The sequence below is a fragment of the Giraffa tippelskirchi genome, chromosome 4 (genome assembly GCF_054371585.1).
Source record: "Giraffa tippelskirchi isolate mGirTip1 chromosome 4, T2T-mGirTip1v1.2.pri, whole genome shotgun sequence".
NCBI classification, from domain to species: Eukaryota; Metazoa; Chordata; class Mammalia; order Artiodactyla; family Giraffidae; genus Giraffa; species Giraffa tippelskirchi.
Window position 1 is genome coordinate 59,356,739 of NC_137278.1, and position 23,204 is coordinate 59,379,942.

Here is a 23,204-nt window from a genome sequence, read left to right on the forward strand (position 1 = left end):
GCTATAAGTCCAGGGAGTTGCAAAGAGTCAGACACGACTGAGCAACTAAACAACAACAGAGTTAATTAGGTGCTAGATGCTTATGTCCTACAAAGCCTAAGATATATGCTTTCTGCCCTTTTATGTAAAAATTTTCCAGCCTTTGCTCTAGGGACTATAATAAGCATCTTTATCCTAACTCTACCAGGTTAATATTGTAATTTTACAACATTATATTTCTATTTACTGTTCTTAGTGCAATTATTGTGTATTTGTTATGTCCATATACATTTTAACCCTACAATGCTGTGTTATAATTTTTGCCCTGAGAATGTATCTTTAAAAGAAGAGATGAAAACAATGTGCTCAGTTGCTCAGTCATGTCTGACTCTTTGTGACCCCATGGACTGTAGCCTGCCAGACTCCTCTGTCCATGGAATTTCTCAGGCAAGAATACTGGAGTGGGTTGCCATTTCCTCCTCCAGGGATCTTCCCAACCTAGGGATCCAGCCTGCATCTCCTGCATTAGCAGGTAGATTCTTTACCACTGAGCCACCTGGGAAGCCTGACACCTACCTATTATATTTACCACAAATTTACCGTTTCTAGTGCTCCTCATTCTATGGAGATCCAAGTTGCCATCTGGTGTCATTTCCTTTCATTTGACTCATGATCCACATTGAAAAGACCATCATTTTACCTTCTACAGGAAAAATAACTAGCCTTTTACAGAAGTTAAGGAGGAGCATTCACCTGGCTGAATGGAGTGGTGTGGGAGATTTGAGGGTCTACATCTTTTTCAAACAGATTTTTAGTCAATCTTCCTTTTTCCTCCTTCTATCCTAACTTCGAGAATTCCGTGGTGGTGTTTACTCCTCAAACTTTTGTTAGTCCCAGCGTATCAGCTTCCCATTCTGCCAGTTTAGGATTCAGCTTTTTTGTGTGTATATGTGTCTTTGTCCCTTACCACTCCTCTGCTTTCCAACATCCAGATTTCCAGCTACACTCCTACTGTCCCCATTCTGGGTACAAATCTCATTACTTGTTTTTTTATAGAATTAGCAAAAGTATATACCTGAATTTGCTCTTCTTTACCGAGAAATCCAAATATATTTGCTTACTTTTAAAATGTAATTTTTGCATTTGTTTCATTTTCATTTTTATTGTTACATTATTTTTATTTATTACATTAAACAAATTACTAAGATCAGAGCATACTGTCCTGTTTGTTTCATCTGTGAGGTTAGAAATACTTTTTTTTTATACAATAACAACCCTAATGAAAATCTGTCAGTTAAGTGTAGAGAAAATACACACACAAAAATTATTTGTGGTAGAGTTTATATTCTTTTTTGAGAGTTAATAGTAGGACTCATACCCAATAGTGATCCTTTACAATGTTTGCATATTTTAAGTTTATATAATGGAGAAGTGGTAGATAGAAGTAAAGGGTAGAAAAAAATTCATTACCAATTAGACTCACAAGTGTATTTAATAATCATTTTTGACAGCTCATGAACTTAGGCCTTTTTAATTTTTTAGTTATTGTAGCTTCTATTTTTATATCATATTGTATAAATTAGTGGTTGTATCTGAATAGCTCATCACTCTGCCATATTCTAGAAAAGCACTTGAAATTTCCCAGCCAAAATGTCAAAGCTTTGGCATTAGATCTTGCCATTAGATAGGCTTCCCCAAATTATTCTTAGGAATCTGTGGTTCCTTTTCCCTCCTTTTTCTCTCATTGTCTCCATCTTTCTCCCCCTTTCTGTCTCTCTTACCTTCCTCCCCTCCCTCACTGCCTCTCTCCCTTTCCTTCCAAATACTACACAAGGTCACCTAATAAAGGTTTTGACAGGATTTATACTGGACACGATTTAAGGTCCCAGTTCAGTTCAGTTCAGTCGCTCAGTGTGTCTGACTTTTTGTGACCCCATGAATCACAGCACGCCAGGCCTCCCTGTCCATCACCAACTCCCAGAGTCCACCCAAACCCATGTCCATCGAGTTGATGATGCCATCCAACCATCTCATCCTCTGTCATCCCCTTCTCCTCCTGCCCTCAATCTTTCCCAGCATCAGGGTCTTTTCCAATGAGTCAGTTCTTCGCATCAGATGGCCAAAGTATTGGAGTTTCAGCTTCAACATCAGTCCTTCCAGTGAACACCCAGGACTGATCTCCTTTAGGATGGACTGGTTGGATCTCCTTGCGGTCCAAGGGACTCTCAAGAGTCTTCTCCAACACCACAGTTCAAAAGCATCAATTCTTCGGCTCTCAGCTTTCTTTATAGTCCAACTCTCACATCCATACATGACCACTGGAAAAACCATAGCCTTGACGAGATGGACCTTTGTTGGCAAAGTAATGTCTCTGCTTTTTAATACGCTGTCTAAGTTGGTCATGACTTTCCTTCCAAGGAGTAAGCATCTTTTAATTTCATGGCTGCAGTTACCATCTGCAGTGATTTTGGAGCCTGGAAAAATACAGTCAGCCACTGTTTCCACTGTTTCCCCATCTATCTGCCATGAAGTGATGGGACCGGATGCCATGATCTTAGTTTTCTGAATGTTGAGCTTTAAGCCAACTTTTTCACTCTCCTCTTTCACTTTCATCAAGAGGCTCTTTAGTTCTTCTTCACTTCTGCCATAAGGATGGGTGTCATCTGCATATCTGAGGTTATTGATATTTCTCTCAGCAATCTTGATTCCAGCTTGTGCTTCCTCCAGCCCAGCATTTCTCATGATGTACTCTGCATACAAGTTAAATAAGCAGGGTGACAATATACAGCCTTGACGTACTCCTTTTCCTTTTTGGAACCAGTCTGTTGTTCCATGTCCAGTTCTAACTGTTACTTCCTGACCTGCATACAGGTTTCCAAAGAGGCAGGTCAGGTCCCATGGCCCCTGCCTTTCTCCTTTCCCCAGAGACTTCCTGCATTTTGTTGTTGGGTGTATGATTTGATCTGCCTTGGTCATTTGCCTTTATGTTTTGCACACCTGTTAACCAGCATTCATAGCTAGAAACTGGCCCAGTTCGGATGCTGTTCCATACTCAAATTCATAACAAATGACCTTCCTTAAACTTTTAGATAAAACTAGAACTGAAAGTTTGGAAGGTGCAAGGCTTGAGGAAATCCCCTTTTTTGTTTAATGTGCACTACTAAACTGAGTTAGGAGACCTGCATTATAAAAACAACAATTAACATTTTGGTAGAATATCTCATTTAAATTTTCATTTATACGAGAAACAGCATTCTGACTGTTTTACAGATGAGTAAACAAGCAACTAAAGGGCATATAATTGCCCCAAATACTTGCTGCTAAGTAGGAAGAGAACTTGAACCCAGTTCTATTTCAGAATCCCATGCTTTTCCTAGGATACTTAAAAAAAATTTTTTTATTGGAGAATAGCTGCTTTACAATGTTGTGTTAGTTTCTGCTGTATAGCAGAGTGAATCAGTTATACGTATACGTCTATCTGTTCTTTTGATTTCCTTCCCATTTAGGTCACCACAGATCACTGAATAGAGTTCTCTGTGCTGAACAGTAGGTTCTCATTAATTATGTTTTATGCACAGTAGTGCATGTATGTCAGTCCCATCTTCTGGGATACTTTTTGACCTCTTTCCTGTCCTGTTTCTGATACTACTTAGGCAAGTCCCTGGGGAGAAAAAGTGGTAGGCATACTAAACCTTGCCAGATCAGAGTAGTTTGTCATGTGTTTGAAAAGATTTTGTTTGAAGTTTTTGGTACATTGCTTTAACACATTTAGAAAGACTTCAGTATTAATACCATGACAGATAATCTGTTTTTCAAATTATAATAAAATTCTTTAACAAAAACAGGATCATGGTATATGGGGTGGGAGGGGGTGCAAGTGTCATGTGCACATTTTACCATTTACAAAACATTCATTCTGTCATCACAGCACCTCTAAAATGGGCTCTTATATTTATGGGAAATGAGGTTTACATTCAAAATGGGCAGCTCTTGTCTTTGAATTAATTGAAATTTTGATAAGTATTTCTACGTTGCCCTTCCACAAGATGTTACCAATTTACAACAGTGTCTTACACCCTAGTACCCTCACCCAAACTGGGAATATAATACTCTTTCACATTCTAAACTACATGCAAAAATTATCTTGTTTTAATTTACGCTTATTTGATTTTCAAGTGAGGTTTCACATTTCTTTTGCATGTATGTTAATCATTGGGGTTCCTTTTTATCTGGTTATTTGGCTGTTTAAAACTGATTTGTGAGAGCTCTTTGGACATATGGTTATTGATCCTTTATACATTTTCTCTTCCAGTCTTTCATTTATTATTTACCTTTGTTTATAGTCATTCAGCAAACTTAAGTTTCTAATTTTTATGGAACTTTTCAATGAGGAGCAAATGTCTCTACAGTGTTTCGGTTCTTCATTTGGGCTTACAGTTATTTTATCATTTTCATCTCACATTTCATAAATTTATGCCTATGTGTTTTGGTTTTTTTAAACTTGTTTTCATTTTTTATTTAAAGGCAATCTGAGTAGGGTTTCTTTTTTTCATAACATTTTCTGTTTGATTACTAGGAAAGCAATATGTGTATGTTTGTATGTCTTGATATTTATCTTGTAATTGCCCAATTTTCTCGTCTCTATTAAAAATTCTAGTGGTTTTTTTTGGTTGATTATCTAAATATACCATTACTTTATTTGCAAATAATGATCACTTTTCTACTTTTTCACTATTTATGTATATATGATATATATGTCTATGTGTGTTTGTGTGTGTACTTATCTCATAAACTTGATTAAGACCTCCAAAACATGTTACATAATGGTAATACTAGTAGTGACTCTTGTCTTGCTCTTCAGTAATAGGAATGTTTCTGAAGTTTTAGTAGTAATTACATTGTTAACTCTTTTCTTATACATATTCTTTCTCTATTTAAGGAAATTTGCTTCTATTTCAAGTTTAGTAAGTGTTTTAATCAAAAATGAGTATTTACAGTCATTATATTTTTCTTTTTAACTATTATTGTAGTCAAGTAAATGAATTGGTTTTCTTATGTTGAACTTTTGTTGTTTTCCTGAATAACATTTTTAGCCTGATTTTATTTAAATAAAAATTTGACTTATTAATATTTTATTTAGGATTTTTATATATATGCACACATGCATGCTCAGTCACATCAGTCGTGTCTGACTCTTTGTGATGCAATGGACTATAACCCAATAGACTCCTCAGTCCATGGGATTCTCCAGGCAAGAATATTAGAGTAGGATCCTTACTCCAGGGAATCTTCCCAACCTAGGGGTCAAACCCAAGTCTCCTGCATTGGCAGGTGGGTTCTTTACCCCTAGTGCCACCTGGGAAGTTTGTATGTATATATATGTAAATAAAATAACCTCTTACCTACTATTTTAATGCTATCTTTGGTTTGGGTATTAAATTATACAAGTATATTACATATTAGATTATGGATTGGATATTAGATTGTATAATCCTTGTGGATTTAATTATCAGGCTTTCTTTTGTGCTTGGAAAATTTTAGCAAAAAAGAAGTAATTTGTTTCTGTTTCTTGAAGTTCTGATAGACTACTTAACAAACTGTTTTAGGGAGTACTAAGGGGATAGCGTTATTATTTTTTCAATTTATTCTGTTAAAGGTTATTGGTCTATCTGATTTTGTTCATTCATCTTGAGTCAGATTTTAATTATTTGTATGTTCCTTCAAAATTGTCCGTTTCAGTCACATCAGTAGTTCTCAGAGTGTGGTTTAGGGACTACTTAGGGTCCTTGTAAGAGGTTCAGGAAGTCAAAAGTATTTTCATAGTAATATATAATTATTTGCCATTTTCATTCTCATCCTCTCAAGAGTATACAGTGTAATTTTCCAGAGGCTACATGATATATACTATTGCAGCAAATTGAATGTAAAAGCACATATGAAAATCCAGATGTCTTTTATTAAGATGTATACTAAAAAAATTGCAAACATGTACTGCATTGTCAGTATTCTCACTGAATTATTTTGTTTGAATGATACAGTATTTTTAAAGTGTTCTTTATGTTAGCATGTAGTAGATTTATCACTTTCTTATCAATTTTAGATGAATTAATATTTTAAAAATTTAGTTTTAATTGCTAATATGATAAATATTGGTAGATATAACCAGCATAAACAAAAGCTATATTGGGTTCTCAAAAAATTTTAATACTATAAAAAGCTCTGAAACCAAACTATTTGAGAGTCACTGATCAAGATTTAACAATTTTTTTGAAAATGCACGTACTCATCAACTCTTTCTTGAAGTCTTCTTTGAATAGAATATTCTGCTGTATAGATGTGTGTGTGTGTGTTTGTATATATGTTTGCATCTGTATTTACACATACATATGTGCATGCATCTTTGTTTTTTATGTATTCATTGTGTATTTCTTCATGTGTGTCTGTGAGCAGAACCCCAGTGTAGATGGAAGAACTGGCCCCCTTGATATTTTGGGTCTTCTTTGTGGCTGATTTGGTCCACAGGCCAAGTTTACAGAATTGATTTAGGTACATGAAGTGGCCAACTTCTGATTAGGCCTGGATGAAAGGCATAGAGTTCTGAGCCATAGTAGGGAGAATGGGAGGCTCCGCCAGGGAAGTTGCTGTCATAGGTCAGCCCCATCCTCTGACGGTTGCATTGGACTTCTTGAAACCCATCTTGTGTCCAAGGTAGGGATTCAGAAAAGCCCCTAGATTGAGGCTGCTATGTACAGTGTCTTGGCCACTATGAATCCCATGGTCAGTAGTTTTCTGGGATCTGCAGTCTATGCACGTCAACTGTCTGTCCTCAGTGTACCCTCTCCCCAACTTCCACCAAGCTGGACTATTTCATCTTCTTATCCCTGATGACCAGAAGCCTCTGGCTCTGAAGGCTAGTGCCTATGGAGATGTACTGCAGGACACAGGTGAGATGCCTGGGTCTGGTACCTCCTGCCTGCCCACTATGCACTGGGAGCTCCTTCTTGGAAGAGAATAATCCAGCACAGTGTGAATCAGAGGATTACAGACCAAGACCTAGGACAGGGTTTTGGCGGTAAAGCCCCAACTTACTCTTCCAGCAAATGGGCCATGGACTGTTGGCCCATTAACAGACTGATTAATTTGAAGGCATTAAGATCCTGGAAATAACCCTAGTCTTTCTCCTTGCTGTACCTGTCAAGATAATTTCCCTTATCCAGAGGCAGGTTAAGCAATTACTTGGATTTTTATAATGACCTCCTAAAAACTGTCCTTGCTTCCATGCTTGTCCCTTGCCACTTTAAAAAGTGAATCAGTTCATGTCCTTCCTTAGTTTACCCTCCATGGCTCCCCATCTGGCTCAGAATGAAATAAGAGTCCTCTAAGTGCCTTCAAGGGCTTATACTGGCCCTGCCCTACCACTGCACCTTAGTTCTTTGATTTCATCACTAGATACTTGCTCTCTTCCCGGACTGGTCTAGGCACATTGAACACAACAGGCGCACTTCTGCCTCCAGGTCTTTGCACTGCTGTTCTCTGCCTAAAATACTTCTCCCTCAGATATATGTATGGCTTATTCCCTCACCTTCTTTTTTTTTTGCTTCTCAGTGAGGCCTTTCCTTACTACCCTATTTAAGCTTGCAAATTGCTCTTCTTCCATTCCTCTTTCCTGTTTTAGTTTTCTCCACAGTAACAGATAAATATCAACCTCAGATATGCAGGTGACACCACCCTTATGGCAGAAAGTGAAGAGGAACTACAGAGCCTCTTGATGAAAGTGGAAGAGTAGAAAAGCTGGCTTAGAACTCAACATTCAAAAAACTAAGATCATGGAATCCAGTCCCATCACTTCATGGCAAATAGATGGGGAAACAGTGGAAACTCTGACAGGCTTTATTTTCTTGGGCTCCAAAATCACTGCAGGTGGTGACCGCACTCATTGAAATGAAAAGACACTTACTCCTTGGAAGAAAAGCTATGACAAACCTAGACAGCATATTAAAAAGCAGAGACATTACTTTGCCGACAAAGGTCCATCTAGTCAAAGCTATGGTTTTTCCAGTAGTCATGTGTGGATGTGAGACTTGGACCATAAAGAAAGCTGAGCACCAAAGAATTGATGCTTTTGAACTGTGGTGTTAGAGAAGACTCTCGAGAGTCCCTTGGACTACAAGGAGATCAAACCAGTCAATCCTAAAGAAAACCAGTCAATCCTAAAGGAAATCAGTCCTGAATATTCATTGCAAGGATTGATGCTGAAGCTCAAGCTCAAGCTCCAGTACTTTGGCCACCTGATGCAAAGAACTGACTAGTTGGAAAAGACCCAGATGCTGGGAAAGATTGAAGGCAGGAGGAAAAGGGGACGACAGAGGATGAGAGGGTTGGATGGCATCACCGACTCGATAGACATAAGTTTGAGCAAGCTCTGAGAGTTGGTGATGGACAGGGAGGCCTGGCGTGACGCAGTCCATGGGGTTGCAAAAAGTTGGACATGACTGCGTGGCTGAACTGAACTGAACCGATAAATGGATCGTTTCTCATTGCATTTATCACATGAAACAGCATGTGATTTATTTATTTATTTTGCTTGTTATTTGTTTCTTGACTATAAATTTTACAAGGGTAGGAATTTGTGTCTATTTTGTCTACTAATATATGCCTACCACACTTGGACACATTTTTCATTGACTGTGGTCACTCTGGACTGTATCCAGCATGTCTTACCAGGTTCCCAGCAGAAGCCATGGGAATTCATGTCTATTCAGTGATCAGAGTAAGAGAAAGAAATGGAGAAAGGGAGGAAGGAGGTCTTTCTTTCTCCTCAAGGGCCCTCATACTTCTTTTCTTTGCTGAAAAAACAAAAAACCTTTGAGGTTGAGATGATATACACAGAGAAAGTGAGAGAGAAAATTATGTTCCACAATAAATAACAGTGTATTCTAGGGACTTCCCTGGTGCTCCAGTGGTTAAGAATCTACCTTCCAATGCAGGGGACATGGGTTTGATCCCTGGTTCTGTAACTAAGCTCCGACATGCCACAGGGCAATTAAGACCCAACACAGCCAAATAAATAAATATTTTTTTAAACCAGTATATTCTGTACTTTTTACATGTTATCTGAGAGGAAAAACAGAAAATGAGAAGAAAAAAAAAAAAAACCCTTCTCCGCATATGTTATTCTAGTCCCTTTTTCATTTCTAATGGTGTTTGTCTCTGCTAAAGTTCAGTAAATGCTTTTCAAACATTTTTACGTATGTACCCTTCTCCAGCCCCAAAAGAAATTTGAGAAACCATGTGCTCCCTTACATATGTTTAAATTGACATCAGAAATGTTTCAATGTAAGTTTAAATAACAAAGAATATTGCTTTGAAAAATGTTTCCATTGGGAGTTGTTCACAGGTGAAATTATTTGAGATTTTCTTATGGTAACTCCAGCCCACCTCCCTCTTAAATGAAAAAGTCAATAGAGATAAGTAAAATATGTTTAGCAAAATGTTGATAACTTGAGGCTGGCTTGAAGGGCAGATGGAAATATGTGCACTATTCTTTCCACTTGTGTTTGTGTTTTGGTTTCTTCCTTTCATGTTAGCGATTTTCTTCAAATGACTTATCGTCTCTGTGCATTCATTTAAGTACAGAACATTAAAAGGTGATTGAAAGTTATGTGTGGGATGGTGGTGCCTGTTGACTGAGTTTTATTAGAAGAGAACAGGTAGTAAATTGACTTTTTATATGAAAGGACCATATTATATTATCTGAAAAATTTCCCTCAAAAACCATCCACTTTGTCCAGAGAAGAATCCTCTAGTCTCTCGTCAAGAAAGGTATAAGCTTGGCAGCCTGAGTGCCAGAGCAGGGTAAGAAAGGGGGCTGCCGTTCTCTCTGTTGAGACTGTAAGCTCTTATGGATCCCTGCTATTTTCCTTGCAGGGCTTCACTCCAACTGTCCTCTTGCCAGGGGCTCCTTAGTGTAGACACCTCTAGTTTGGTTTCCCAGAGTATAAATCTCCTATTGCTTGGTGTCAGGGAGGGACGTGGGGGTCCATCTATTCTTTATACAGGCCTTCAACTATTCCCCTTCTTTTTAGCCCATATTTCACCCTCTATTGTCTTAGGTTTCCAGTCCTCAGCTTTGCTGGGCTTGGAGGAGCTAGTATCTCTCTTTGCCAAGACTGAGGGATCAACTTCCTGGGCTCTGCTACTTTCCACTCCTGCATTCCTTTTCTGGTGTACATCGAGAGTTGAGGTGATGAGTATTCTTGTCTCATTGTAGATGGAGTGCCTGTTTCTCATTCTCCTTATTTTGCAGTGATTGTCCAGAGAAGTGAGCAGAAAGGGCCTTTTTCCACTCTCTTGAAGCCAGAAGTCTGATTATTTTGATAATATTCTTTTAGTATATTTAAAAAGTAATATCTAAAAGTTAATTTTAAAAATGCAATAAAGAAATCTTTATCCCTAAGAATATTAATACATTAGTGCAAATCAAGTTCAACATATGGAATGATTCCAGTCTTGTAATTTTCCTAATTTGAATTTTTTTTTTTTTTAACTGTACTGCTCAACTTGTAGTATCTTAGTTCTCTGACCAGGGATTGAACCTAGGCCCTTGGAAGCGAAAGCCCAGAGTCCCAACCACTAGAGCACCAGGGAAGACCCTGGAATAATTTAAAAATAATTCTCTTTATAGAGTTCTTGAGTTATTTATTGAAGACCTTTTTCAACAATTAATAGGTTATCAGCAAGTTAGTTTATCTCCTTAATATTTCAAAACTTAAAACTTACTTTTAAAAAGCTGTTTTTCTTGGTAGTTGTTTTGAAGTAAAATTGTATTTATAACTATTGAAATTGAGCTAGTTGATGAATTGAAGCCTCTTGAATCCGCAGGTTCACTTCACATTAACCAGCATAAGTAGAGGTGGAGAGAAGGAACCGAAAAGACAGAGCAGCTGCAATGAATGAAGGCTTGGGGACAGATATAAATAAAGACAAATAAGGTTCAGCCTTGTCCTTCAGTGTCATATGCTAACTGGGTGTCACTGGATGCTAATTCTCTAAAATCAAATTCTAAGAGAAAATACCTTTGCACCTTCAGCCGCACCCAATTACTAACAGATATTTGTTGTTATCTCCATTTGACTAATGTCTTTAACTCTAGAGTTACCTGAAATTCAGTAGCCAGGTTATCTCCTCATTAGCATATGACACCAAAGGACAAGACTGAACCCTGTTTTTATTTATATCTGTCCCAGAGCCTTCATTCATTGCAGTTGCTCTGTTTTCTGGTTCCTTCTCTCCTCCTCTACTATTCCACCTTCCCACCCCTATAGAATTTTTTCTTGTAATTATTTCCAATTAAATCCTTCAGAGGTAGGCAAAAATTATCTAGAGTATTGGAAAATGCAATGGAAATTCTCCTTTTTCTTCCCCAGTTCCCCTCAAATTCTCCTTAAAACTCACAAAACAGAAGTAATAATGCTCTTGGAAACTATCAATAGAGCTGTACTCTGGTGGCTCAGATAGTAAAGAATCCGCCTGCAATGTGGGAGACCTGGATTCACTCCCTGGGTTGGGAAGATCCCCTAGAGGAGGGCATGGCAACCCTCTCTAGTATTCTTGCCTGGAGAATCCCCATGGACAGAGGAGCCTGGAGGGCTACAATCTATGGGGTTGCAAAGAGTCAGACGCAACTGAGAGACTAAGCACAGCACACAGCACAGAGCTGTATCTAATTTGCTCTGCTGCTGCTAAGTCGCTTCAGTTGTGCCCGACTCTGTGCGACCCCATAGATGGCAGCCCGTCAGGCTCCGCCGTCTCTGGGATTCTCCAGGCAAGAACACTGGAGTGAGTTGCCATTTCCTTCTCCAGTGCATGAAAGTGAAAAGTGAAAGTGAAGTCGCTCAGTCGTGTCCGACTCTTCCCGACCCCATGGACTGCAGCCTACCAGGCTCCTCCGTCCATGGGAGTTTCCAGGCAAGAGTACTGGAGTGGGGTGCCATTGCCTTCTCCGAATTTGACTCTGCAGATTCATTCTATCTTTGCTGATTTGTCCTTGCTTTTTTCCTCTTGCTTTGTCACAAATAAAATGTTCAACGTTTTTAATGCTATCTAAAGTTTTATTTTATTGCCAACAGTAGTAGGAAAAGTTGGAGTGAGAAGGTCATATGTCTGGCTTCATTTTCTTGTCTCGCAACCCTGTAGAGAAAGATAATGTAGAGGATTGGGGTGGGTTTTTAAACATGGCTAAAAACAGATCTTTTATTTATCAAAAGAGACACCCAGATTCTGTGTTAGTCATTACATCACAGGTCTGACATCAGAGATTCTGAGGAACAAAAGAGTGGCAGGGAGGTGATGGTGGTGAGGAAACTTGGAGGTAGGTAAGTGGGAGAGAGAGAGAGAGTATGTGTGTGTGTGCTGGGTAGAGAAGAGCAGAGGGTCATGCCTCTAACTGCCCACACTGCTATTGTCATTTCCCTGTAGGTACAACTCTATATTTGTATTATCCAAATGAGCCCAAGATATGTGTAGGATTCAAAAGACTTTAAAGTTTTAAGGGCATTGGTGGTAATTTAGAAACCCCAACATCAGTGTTGATCACCAAGTCCTACCCATCTGTGTCTTCATTATCTCTTAAAGCTGCCTCCTCCTCTCCAGTCCTACCACCACTGCCATATATATGCTTTCTTACTTGAATTACTGGTTTAGTTTACCAAATGTCTTCATTTCCCTTAGTTACCATCTTCTTCCTCTAACTCACATTGCAACCCAAGTGAGAATTCCTGAAGACAAATATGATCATGCTACTCCATTGCTTAAAATCCTTCTGTGGCTCCATTTTGCCTTAAGTGTAAAGTGTAAACCCCTTACCATGGGTTCACTAGTTCTATCATTTTAATCCTGTTTCCTCCTTTGTACTTTGCAGCGACACAATCCTCAGCTCTTTAGGGACCAGTAACCTATAGTTCCCAGGAGCTTCCTGATGCTCTGTGGCCTTTGCACAACAGTTTTTTCCTGTTCGAATTGTATTTTCTCCATTCTTCACCCAGGTGATTCTCAATACGTGATTCTTCAGAACTCAGATTAGATGTTGCTGCTGCTAAGTCGCTGTAGTCGTGTCCGACTCTGTGCGACCCCATAGACGGCAGCCCACCAGGCTCTGCTGTCCCTGGGATTCTCCAGGCAAGAATACTGGAGTAGGTTGCCATTTCCTTCTCTAGTGCATGAAAGGGAAAAGTGAAAGTGAAGTCGCTCAGTCGCATCCGACTCTTAGCGACCCCATGGACTGTAGCCTACCAGGCTCCTCCGTCCATGGGATTTTCCAGGCAAGAGTACTGGAGTGGGGTGCCATTGCCTTCTCCGCAGATTAGATGTTACTTCTTGATAATTTTAATAACAAGACTGAACTGAGGATGCTTTAAATGTCCCCTCAAAATATTTCCCTGTCACAGCCCCTACTACTCTGTATTTCTATTTGTATTAATCTAATTAATCATTATTATTGTAGTATTACCATTTTGGGGCTTCCCTGATAGCTCATTTGGTAAAGAAAGTGAAAGTTGCTCTTTCATGTTCAACTCTTTGCCAACCCCAAAGAGTTGGCTATTGTGAATAGTGATGCTATGAACATAGGGATGCATGTACCCTTTTGAATGATAGTTTTGTCTAGGTATATGCCCAAAAGTGGGATTGCTGGATCATATGGTAATTCTATTTTTAGTTTTCTGAGGAACCTCTATTCTATTCTCCACAGTGACTATACTAATTTACATTCCCACCAACAGTGTAGGAGAGTTCCCTTTTCTCTACATCCTCTCCAGTGTTTTTTCCTTGTAGACAAACAAGTTTGAGTTTGTCTCAAAAAAATGAGTTTCCTTTTTAATGATGGTCATTCTGACCAGTGTGAGGTGGTACTTCATCATAGCTTTGACTTGTATTTCTCTAATAATTAGTGATGTTGTGCCTACTGGCCATCTATATGTTTTCTTTGGAGAAATGTCTGTAAGGCCTATTGCCCATTTTTCAATTGAGTTGTTTGGGTTTTTTTGTTGTTGTTGTTGAGTTGTATGAGGTGTTTGTATATTTTGGAGATTAAGCTCTCATTGGTTGCATTATTTGCAAATATTTTCTACCAGTCTTGTTTTGTTTATGGTTTCCTTGTCTGTGCAAAAGCTTGTAGGTTTGATTGGGTTCCATTTGTTTATTTTTGTTTTTATTTCTATTGCTTTGGGAGACTGACCTAAGAAAACATTGAATAATTTATGTCAGAGCACGTTTTGCCTATTCTTTCTTCTAGGAATTTTATATTGTGATGTCTTATGTTGAAGTCTTTAAGCCATTTTGAGTTTATTTTTATGCATGATGTGAGGGTGTATTCTAACTTCATTGATTTACATGCAGCATTGGATTTACATCCAATTTTCCCAGCAACACTTGTTGAAGAGACTTTTTCCCATTTTATATTCTTGCCTCCTTTGTTGAAGAATAATTGACTGTAGGTGTGTGGTTTTATTCTGGGCTCTCCATTGATCTGTATGTGACAAGTGCCATTTTTAATGCCTCCCCACATCTTTCTTTCCTTCCTTCCTGCCTCCTCTGCTTGAACAGCCTCAATTCCTGGCCTTACTATAACTCACTTTCATTATTTGCTGGTGAATGAATCCCTAGCTGGGAACTCTAAGCTTAAAAGCCATTCCCAGGCATAGAGTTTCCATGATATGTGTATGGGTATATGCTTGTGTGTGTGTGTCTGTCTGTGTGTCTGTGTGTTGCCAGAGTGCACAAGCACTTTAGTAAGCATGTTATTCAACTCCCCCATTTAGCAAAGCTGAGTCCAGGATTAAATTCTGTGGGTCCTGAGTTTTCAAGAGGTGACATGCTACCTTTGGTATCAAATTTGATTAAACTTGATAACTTTAAGTGGTTCTATTGGGGAGGAAGAATTAAATTTCTTACTCCAGAGAATGAATTTTTTCCACTGACTAAGGAATAGAACATTTATTAGAAGTATATTGGTGACCTGAAGGGGAGGAATGTACTTTTTTTACCTCAGCAGAAGCAGGTCCATGGCATTATTAGCACGTGGTAAAATTGAATAATTGAACAACACTGGCTACTTTGGGGTTCAGCCTTCCAGCCCCTGCTGTGTGATTAGTTCAGTCCAACCTGCTGGCATGCTTGAGCAGGGAGCCTGCAGGGGATTAGGAAGGAAAAACCCTTTAACAAATCTCAGGTACTAAAGACATTTGATTTAATTTAACATGTTACACATGGTAATCTGGTTTCCCTTGGCAACCTCCACCCTACACTACTTTATAATCCGAGGATGGCAGGGTAGATTACAGACTAGATGGCATCATCTGGAAGGGACCATAGAGAACAGAGGTCAAAAGAGGAAATGAAAAGGTCACTAAAAAAGGACAGAAGAGTCTGAGTCCTCTGAAAAAAAGGACAGATAGTTCTCTACAGTGCAGATACCCAGGAGGGTTTCATTGATGGGGGAGGTTCCAGGACTGCCTACAGCAGAGCAGTCTGGAATGTGAAGGAAAGGGATCAAGTCCTGTAAATCTTTAAAGGGATAATAATTTTATTATTTGTGAATTACAGATAAGGTTTTAATTAAAAAATGACTGTAATAGGTACCATTTATTAAGTGCATGCCAGAAATCTTACTTGGTTCTTTGCATATGTAATTTCATTAAATCCTTATAATGTCTCTGCAAGGGGAATATTAATATCCATTTATAGATGAGGAAACAAGTATTTATTGATCTCTTAAAGTATGGAGACTGAAGAAAGGTGGGGTAACATTGACTCCAAGGTTTCAACTTTAGGAAACCATTATTTATTTTTTCTATGATCTCAGAGTCCTAGAAGTCTTAATAGCCCCTGTTACAGAGCAGTATACCCACTAATGTCCATTAATGGTGACCTTTAGCCATCCAGAAAAGTTTATATTACAGTCATCTTTAGTCTTGTTGTTGTTCAGTTGCTTAGTCATGTCTGACTCTTTGCAACCCCATGGACTGCAGCACGCCAGGCTTCCCTATCCTTCACCATGTCCCGGAGCTTGCTCAAACTCATGTCCATTGAGTCTGCTATCCAACCATTTCATCCTCTGGCATCCCCTTCTACCACCTTCTATCTTTCCCAGCATCAGGGTCTCTTCCAATGAGTCGGTTCTTCACGTCGGGTAGCCAAAGTATTGGAGCTTCAGCTTCAGTCCTTCTAATGAATATTCAGGATTTATTTCCTTTAGGGTTGACTCGTATTATCTCCTTGTAGTCCAAGGGACTCTCGAGAGTTTTCTCCAATACCACAGTTCAAATGCATCTTTGGTCCTCAGTCTTCTTTATGGTCCAGCTCTCACATCCATACAGGACTACCATACAGGACTACTATGGAAAAACCATAGCTTTAACTAGATGAACCTTTGTCAGCAAAGTAATGTCTCTGCTTTTTAATATGCTGTCTAGGTTTGTCATAGCTTTTCTTCCAAGGAGCAAGTGTCTTTTAATTTCATGGCTGCAGACACCATCTGCAGTGATTTTGGAGCCCAAGAAAATAAAGTCTCTCACTGTTTCTGTTGTTTCCCCATCTATATGCCATGAAGTGATGGGACTGGATTCCATGATCTCAGTTTTTTAAATGTTGAGTTCTAAGCCAGGTTTTTCACTCTCTTCTTCCACCTTCATCAAAAAGCTCTCTAGTTCCTCTTCGCTTTCTGCCATAAGGGTGGTGTCATCTGCATATCTGAGGTTGTTGATATTTCTCCTGGCAATCTTGATTCCTTGATCCCAGCTTGTGATTCATCCAGTCTAGCATTTCGCATGATGTACTCTGCATAGAAGTTAAATAAACAGGGTGACAATATACAGCCTTGATGCCCTTCTTTCCCAACTTTGAACCAGTCTGTTGTTCCATGTTCGGTTCTAATTGTTGCTTCTTGACCTGCATACAGGTTTTGTGGGAGGCGGGTAAGGTGGTCTGGTATTTCCATCTCTTGAAGAATTTTCCATAGTTTGTTGTGATCCACACAGTCAAAGGCTTTATTGTAGTCAATGAAGCAGAAGTAGATGTTTTTCTGGAATTCTCTTGCTTTGTCTATGATCCAGCAGATGTTGGTGATTTGATCTCTGGTTCCTCCGCCTTTTCTAAATCCAGCTTGTACATCTGTAAGTTCTCAGTTCACATATTGTTGAAGCCTCGCTTGGAGGATTTTGAGCATGACCTTGCTGGCATGTGAAATGAGTGCAGTTGTGCGGTAATTTGAGCATTCTTTGGAATTGCAGTGAAAACTTACCTTTTTCAGTCCTGTGGCCAGTGCTGAGTTTTCCAAATTTGTTGGCATCTTTGTCTAACTCTCTTATTTTACACACTAGAAAACTGAGTACCAGACATCTGGTAAAGCCTAAAGCCAAGTCTTCCAACTCCTTAATTTGTGTATTCCACTATAACCATACACTTTCAAAGAAGGCTTGAGTAACTGGAAGGCAGGAGGGAAGGGGTCTTGCAGCACTATAAATGGTATTATTTTGAGGTAGCGAAGTAAACAAACTAATAGATTGGAAGGTACTGATGAGACATTTAGGCACTGGGAACAGTTGTAGTTCTTACCTAACTAGTGATTAATTTATTCTGCTTGGCTAATATCTGATCAAATTAATGCACCTAATGTTTCTAAATGATCCTAAGTCTTTAGAAGTCTCTGGTGCCCTACCAGCTATTTGAAGTTTAAAAAGACATATGAACAACAAAAGCTATCTCTCCAGGTCTTAAAATGGGTGTGACTGGCCATTTTTGTGACATGTAGAAGCAGAGACTACATGTGGTGTTTTATTGACTTACACATTTATGTTTCTGTCATGTTCACAAAATGCCGTATATATGAGGCAGGCCATATATTACCTTTCTTTAAGGTGAAAGCTGTGGAAGTCTAATGGCAAACTGAGAAATCTTGGTGTCATACACTTAGTATACAAAGCATTTTACATGAATTTCACTAAATCCTCATAACAATTCTGATTGTAAATGTTATTGTTTTTGTTTAGGCAACTTTTTCAGTTTTTTTAATTAATCCTTCCCAGAACATTTCCCCTAGCATTTTATTATGAAAAATTTCAAACCTATATTAAAATTGAAAGAATTGTACAGTGAACACCCATATACCCACTTAGATTCTACACTTATTTTTCTATATTTGCTTTTTTTTAATACATCTATCCATTTATCCACCCACACATCTTGGTTTTTGTTATATTTCAAAGTGAGTTATAGACATTAGTACATTATACTCCTAAACACTTTTATGTGGATATCATTAATTTGAGTTAAAAATGTTAGCCCTATTAAAAAAACAAAAACAAAAAACTGAGTCCTTCAAATCTATGTTTTGGGGACATAGTATGTCATTCAGTTTGGGCTTTCCCCCATGAAACAGATATTTTAAGAGAAAAATGTGAGCCACCCATATTAAAAAACACTTGTAACTTATTAATGAGAAATAGAAATCTGTGGGAAGGAGGGGGATACCCCTGTTGAATTCCTAGGCCACAGCAAGCCAGCACTGCAAATGAGGCATATTACCTCATTTCTGATTTTAAATGAGATTGAGGTCATTGCCACATTTCTGAACAGTAACTCCTCTTCTACAGGGGAGAGTTTGATTAGCAAATTACTTAAGCACTTTAGTAGTGATATTGGAGCCAAAATTTCAATGAACATTTTTCCCTTTTCTCTTCTTTCTGGGTGTGACTAAATTGCCTACAGCATGCTGCTTGGTTGCTGGTAAAACAGGAAATGGGGTAAGTAATTTACATAGGGAATTTTTACTACTATTTAAATATAAGCTACTTAATTCTTAAAGGACTTTTACTACTACTATTTTTTTAGAGTGAGTTCACTAGCAACTAGAGAAATTGGCACAAAGAAAAATTTTTAGGTGTTAACCTTGTTTAACTGGTTTATTGCACAGCATATTAGTAGTCTCATTTTTTTGGTAGATTTATCATGAACATAAATGTATATCTTATAATCATTATGCACTTGCATAATGTAGTTTGGCAGCTTATTTTAAAGGAACACATTTTATGCTGGTCTTAGAATCTAAATTATTAAACTAATTATGCTATAAAAGATATGTAGTAAAGTCCTAGTTAAGGCAGAACAACGGTTAAGTTTATACATAGATAAGACATAGAAGACATAGGTCTACAGGCCTTTATCTGAAACCCTTGGTGGCAAATGTGTCTTGGAATTTAGAATTTTTTAGACTTTGGAAATGTAATACTGTGTAAATACCATATATGATATACCTCTGTCCTCTGGGGTAGTACTGTATTATCAAGCATTAATATTTCTGCAGTGAAGCATACCAATATTCACACCAAGTTTGATAAACAAAGCCTTACATGTTCAAGTTAGAGTTTGGTTGCCAACTGAGTTAAGGAAAAAGCTCTTTAATTTCCCAGAGCTTTCTGGATTTTGAAACTAAAAATTTTATACCAGTATGAAAAGGGTTATGTGGCTACTGGAGGTTCCTGTGTATTCCTGAAAGAAAATCACAGAGAGAAGTACAAATTTCTGTATCAGAATCTCATACTTGGTATTTTACAGAAAATTAATTCATCTGGCATTTGTGTGTGTGTTGTATTTCACATCTGCATTTTTAAAAGGGTAGTAACCACATATTTATCAAAGGTTTTGGGGTTCTGTTAGGTTATGTTAAATTAGTCTCAAATGCTTGTGATTCTGGCATAATAAAATTTGATCCTGTGTTTGAGAAGTTTTTTATTAATAGCATAGTCAGAGTGTGCTATTTTTTAAATGTTTCCAGTTTCCATCCTCCTTGCTTATTGTGGTTATGTCTTCTTGAACGATTTTAAACCAAGGTTAGCTCTTCCAAAACATCCTGATCAATATAGGGATACTAAAACAGAAAAAAGTGCAGAATACTACTCTTTTCTCTTAATATCCCTAGTTCATTCTATAATAATAATGTCAAAAGGCTGTGGAGGGATTGCCATTAAAGAATTGATTCAAGGAATTTGGGGAAAAAGTGTATTGGATATTTTGGTTCATCTTTGCTTAAGAATGGTTATCCTGTTGTATCTATAGAAAAAGTGATTGTAATTGATATCCTTATCATTAATTATCCAACAGAGGAGAGGGAAATGCAGTTTCTAAGTATTAAATTGGTACTGAATTTACCTTAATGACTACTGATTCCTCTAAAGGACCATCCGTCATAAGCTAAGGACCTCTGTGAAAACATTCACCCTAAATTATATTAGAAAAGCTATTAGCCACATTCCACTTGCAGGATTGAAAATCTGGTGTTTTAAGTACTGTATTTTTGCCTTAAAGGTGAGGTTAAGGTTTCCAAAATGTCTGTTAACCCTTTCCTATAGTTCATTAATCTGGAAGGAAAAAATTACCTGTAGTTGAAGTTTTTAAACTGGAGTAAGTTGCTTTAAATTTAAATGTATTTCAAAAACCATGAAGGACCTAAAATATCAATTTTCTTAAACACATAATGAGTAATGTTTTAATCTGTTTTTAGGATTGGCTTTGGCTACAATCCTTTGTACTTTAGACTCTCTAGAGTCTAAACAGTTTTAAAGGGTTTTCCATTCTTGTGTTTTGTGTTTTCATCTTTTTATTCTTTAAAATGTGTGCTCACACCTTAATTATTTAGTTTCAACTGTGATGCTGTTTCATGCAAATATCATTAGTTAAACTGTTGATGCAATGTCAAGATAGTCTTTGAAAATTCCTAAAATGTTTCTGATATTCAGAGAACTAGAAACGGTTTATGAAGCTCAAACACTTAGTGTTTGAATAAGTTCATAAGTGTAGAGAAGTAATTTAATTTTTTTTTTTCAAATGTAGGGCTTATCAGAGTCCTTCATTGTTAAACCACAATCCCAAAGCATATGAAAGCATTCATTTTAACGCATTATCTCAGCTGGATGGGTAGATCAGCTATTTCTTAATTTACATTTTTAGAGTAACAGTGGTCTTTATATTGTGTGTATATAATTATATTTTTAGGTCAATTAAATTTAGCAATTAACAAAATTATTTTTTATTTTCTACTCATAGTGCATAGTGTCTTTTTGTATTGAAGAATTAAATACAGTAGATATTGACTATATTGTCTTTTTTATTAGTGAAAATTGGATATTAAAAGAAATCATTCACAAGTTTGCCTAAACACCTCTTTTGTTAAAAAGCAGTCCTATAAATAGCTGTAACTGATTTAAAATTTTAATTATTTGAATGACATGGGCCTGTTTATTAGTGATATTTCAGAGTAGAGCTGTTTAAATTTTACCATGTTTTTCTTTTCTTTCACTTCAGTTCCTTTCTATCTCAATTTTAGGTTACCAACTAAAAGCTAGAAATCATAACTGGGACTTCCCCAAACCTATTTATTGGCTATGAGTAGATTTGGGAGGAATGTAAAATGTTTATTAAGACACGTATATGTTGTTAAATTAATGAACATTTTAGAGCACTGATACTTTAGGATTTAATCTTCTTTACCAGTAAAGAGAAGTACAGCTTTTACTTTGATTTCCCAAAAGTAAGTCCCCATTATCAGGAAGAAAGTAGATGTAAACATTTTTGATCTGGGTGAAATTATTGTAATACACAGTTTGTAATTTCTGAGCAGTAAACAATCTTCTCTATTCCATCTTTCCATCTTCTGATATATAAATCCTGGAATCTGGCAGTTGTATCTCAGAAAAACTCATTTGTATGCCTTTGTCTTTGAAACTTCAAAATTTGTCCTATATGCCATTAAAAAAAAAAAATAGTTTCTTGATTCTACTAGAATATAGGTCCATGAACTGAGGAAACTTTGTCTGCTTTGGTCTCTGCTTTCTATCTAATTTGTAAAATAGTGTCTTCACATAGTAGGCACTCAATACATTTTAATAATCGCATAAATTCTTGCCTTCATAAAAATGATGTTTTTCATATCAGTGAATTAATTTTTATGTTATTCAGAAAGCAGAGTCTGTCGCTGGGAAGAAATGATATAGTTCAGCTAAAAGAAGCCTACAAATGGATAACTCACCCCCTGTTTTCAGAGGAACTGGGTGTTCCCATTGATGGAAAGGTATTGGGTCATCAGCATTGTTAATTTTATTCTCTGGTTTTACTAGTTTTACTTCATTATATGGCAGAGTTTTGGTTACCCAAAAGAATCTTCTCTTTCAATAATCCAATAAAAGGCTTTTAAGCTTTTACAGTTCTTAAATTGAGGTTAAAATTGAGATTAAAGTTTTTCTTTTTCTTTTTTAAATTTCTTTGTAATCAACACACTTATGAGTGTAACAGGTGCAGTATACCCTAACTGATGATAAAAGGTTAGAAATGAGTTCATGCCTTTAAGTATATTTATAGTTTAATTAGACAGATTTACTGATATAAAGCTATATATAAATAACCATGAACAAGTGTGGAGTCAGCTGTAGACTATTTAATTTTGGTTGTCTGTGGCTAGTCTTGTTTTCAAATATGTAGACAGAACCTGTTCAACTATAGGGAGCATGGGCTCAACCTATCCCGCCTTGCTGGTATCTCAAATCCCTTGTCTTTAATTTTAAGCAGACTGCCTTTGAAACCAGAACACTTCCCATCCCCTCTGTTCCAGGGTAGACCTTGCTTCAGCCTTTGAAACGGATTGAATTTTAGGGAAGAGCTCAGTAGATTTCCAGACGTGGAAACAGGACATATTCCCAGCTTATCTTAAATTAGATTTTAATAGTATGGCCTCATTGCTTCATCGTTTTGCTTGAAGGAAATTCCCTGGGTATCAGACACACCCCTATTCAAATAAAATCACAAAACCATCTTTCAAAGCTAAACAGTTAAAAAATTTTCCTCATTCTGAATTATATAGCTCTGTTTCCCTCTGTTAGTAAGAATAAGCTCTGTCCTTTAAACTGAATACTGAGAGAATAGAGAATAAAACCACTTCACAGATAGTATGAAGAGGAAATGAGGTGATGAAAGTACTTTGGAAATTAGAGAAGTTATTGATGCAAAATATTTTTACCTCAAATTTCAGTTTGAAGCACAGATAATTTTACATGTTGTATCAGTGAGAACAGAAAATAGAAAACAAAAGATGCAGTAATGTTCTAATAGAGTCAGGATGAATGAAGTTTTCTTAAGTAAAAGGAATATGTTGTAATTTTAATTTTATTTTGTTGATTTGA

The 23,204-nt window shown here is 37.3% G+C and overlaps 1 protein-coding gene across 12 annotated transcripts in view; it reads left to right on the forward strand.

Annotated features, from left to right (window-relative positions):
• Positions 1-23,204, forward strand: part of PUS10 (pseudouridine synthase 10) — a 76,989-nt gene that overhangs the window by 29,988 nt on the left and 23,797 nt on the right. For all 12 annotated transcript variants that reach the window (XR_014082862.1, XR_014082861.1, XR_014082863.1 and 9 more), the window contains 2 exons: positions 18,742-18,776; positions 21,988-22,099. Coding sequence is in view for 9 of the 12 variants with exons in the window: in XM_081593075.1 (XP_081449201.1) it covers positions 18,742-18,776; positions 21,988-22,099 (147 nt within the window). In the remaining 3 variants the exon portion in view is untranslated. The remainder of the gene's footprint in view (positions 1-18,741; positions 18,777-21,987; positions 22,100-23,204) is intronic.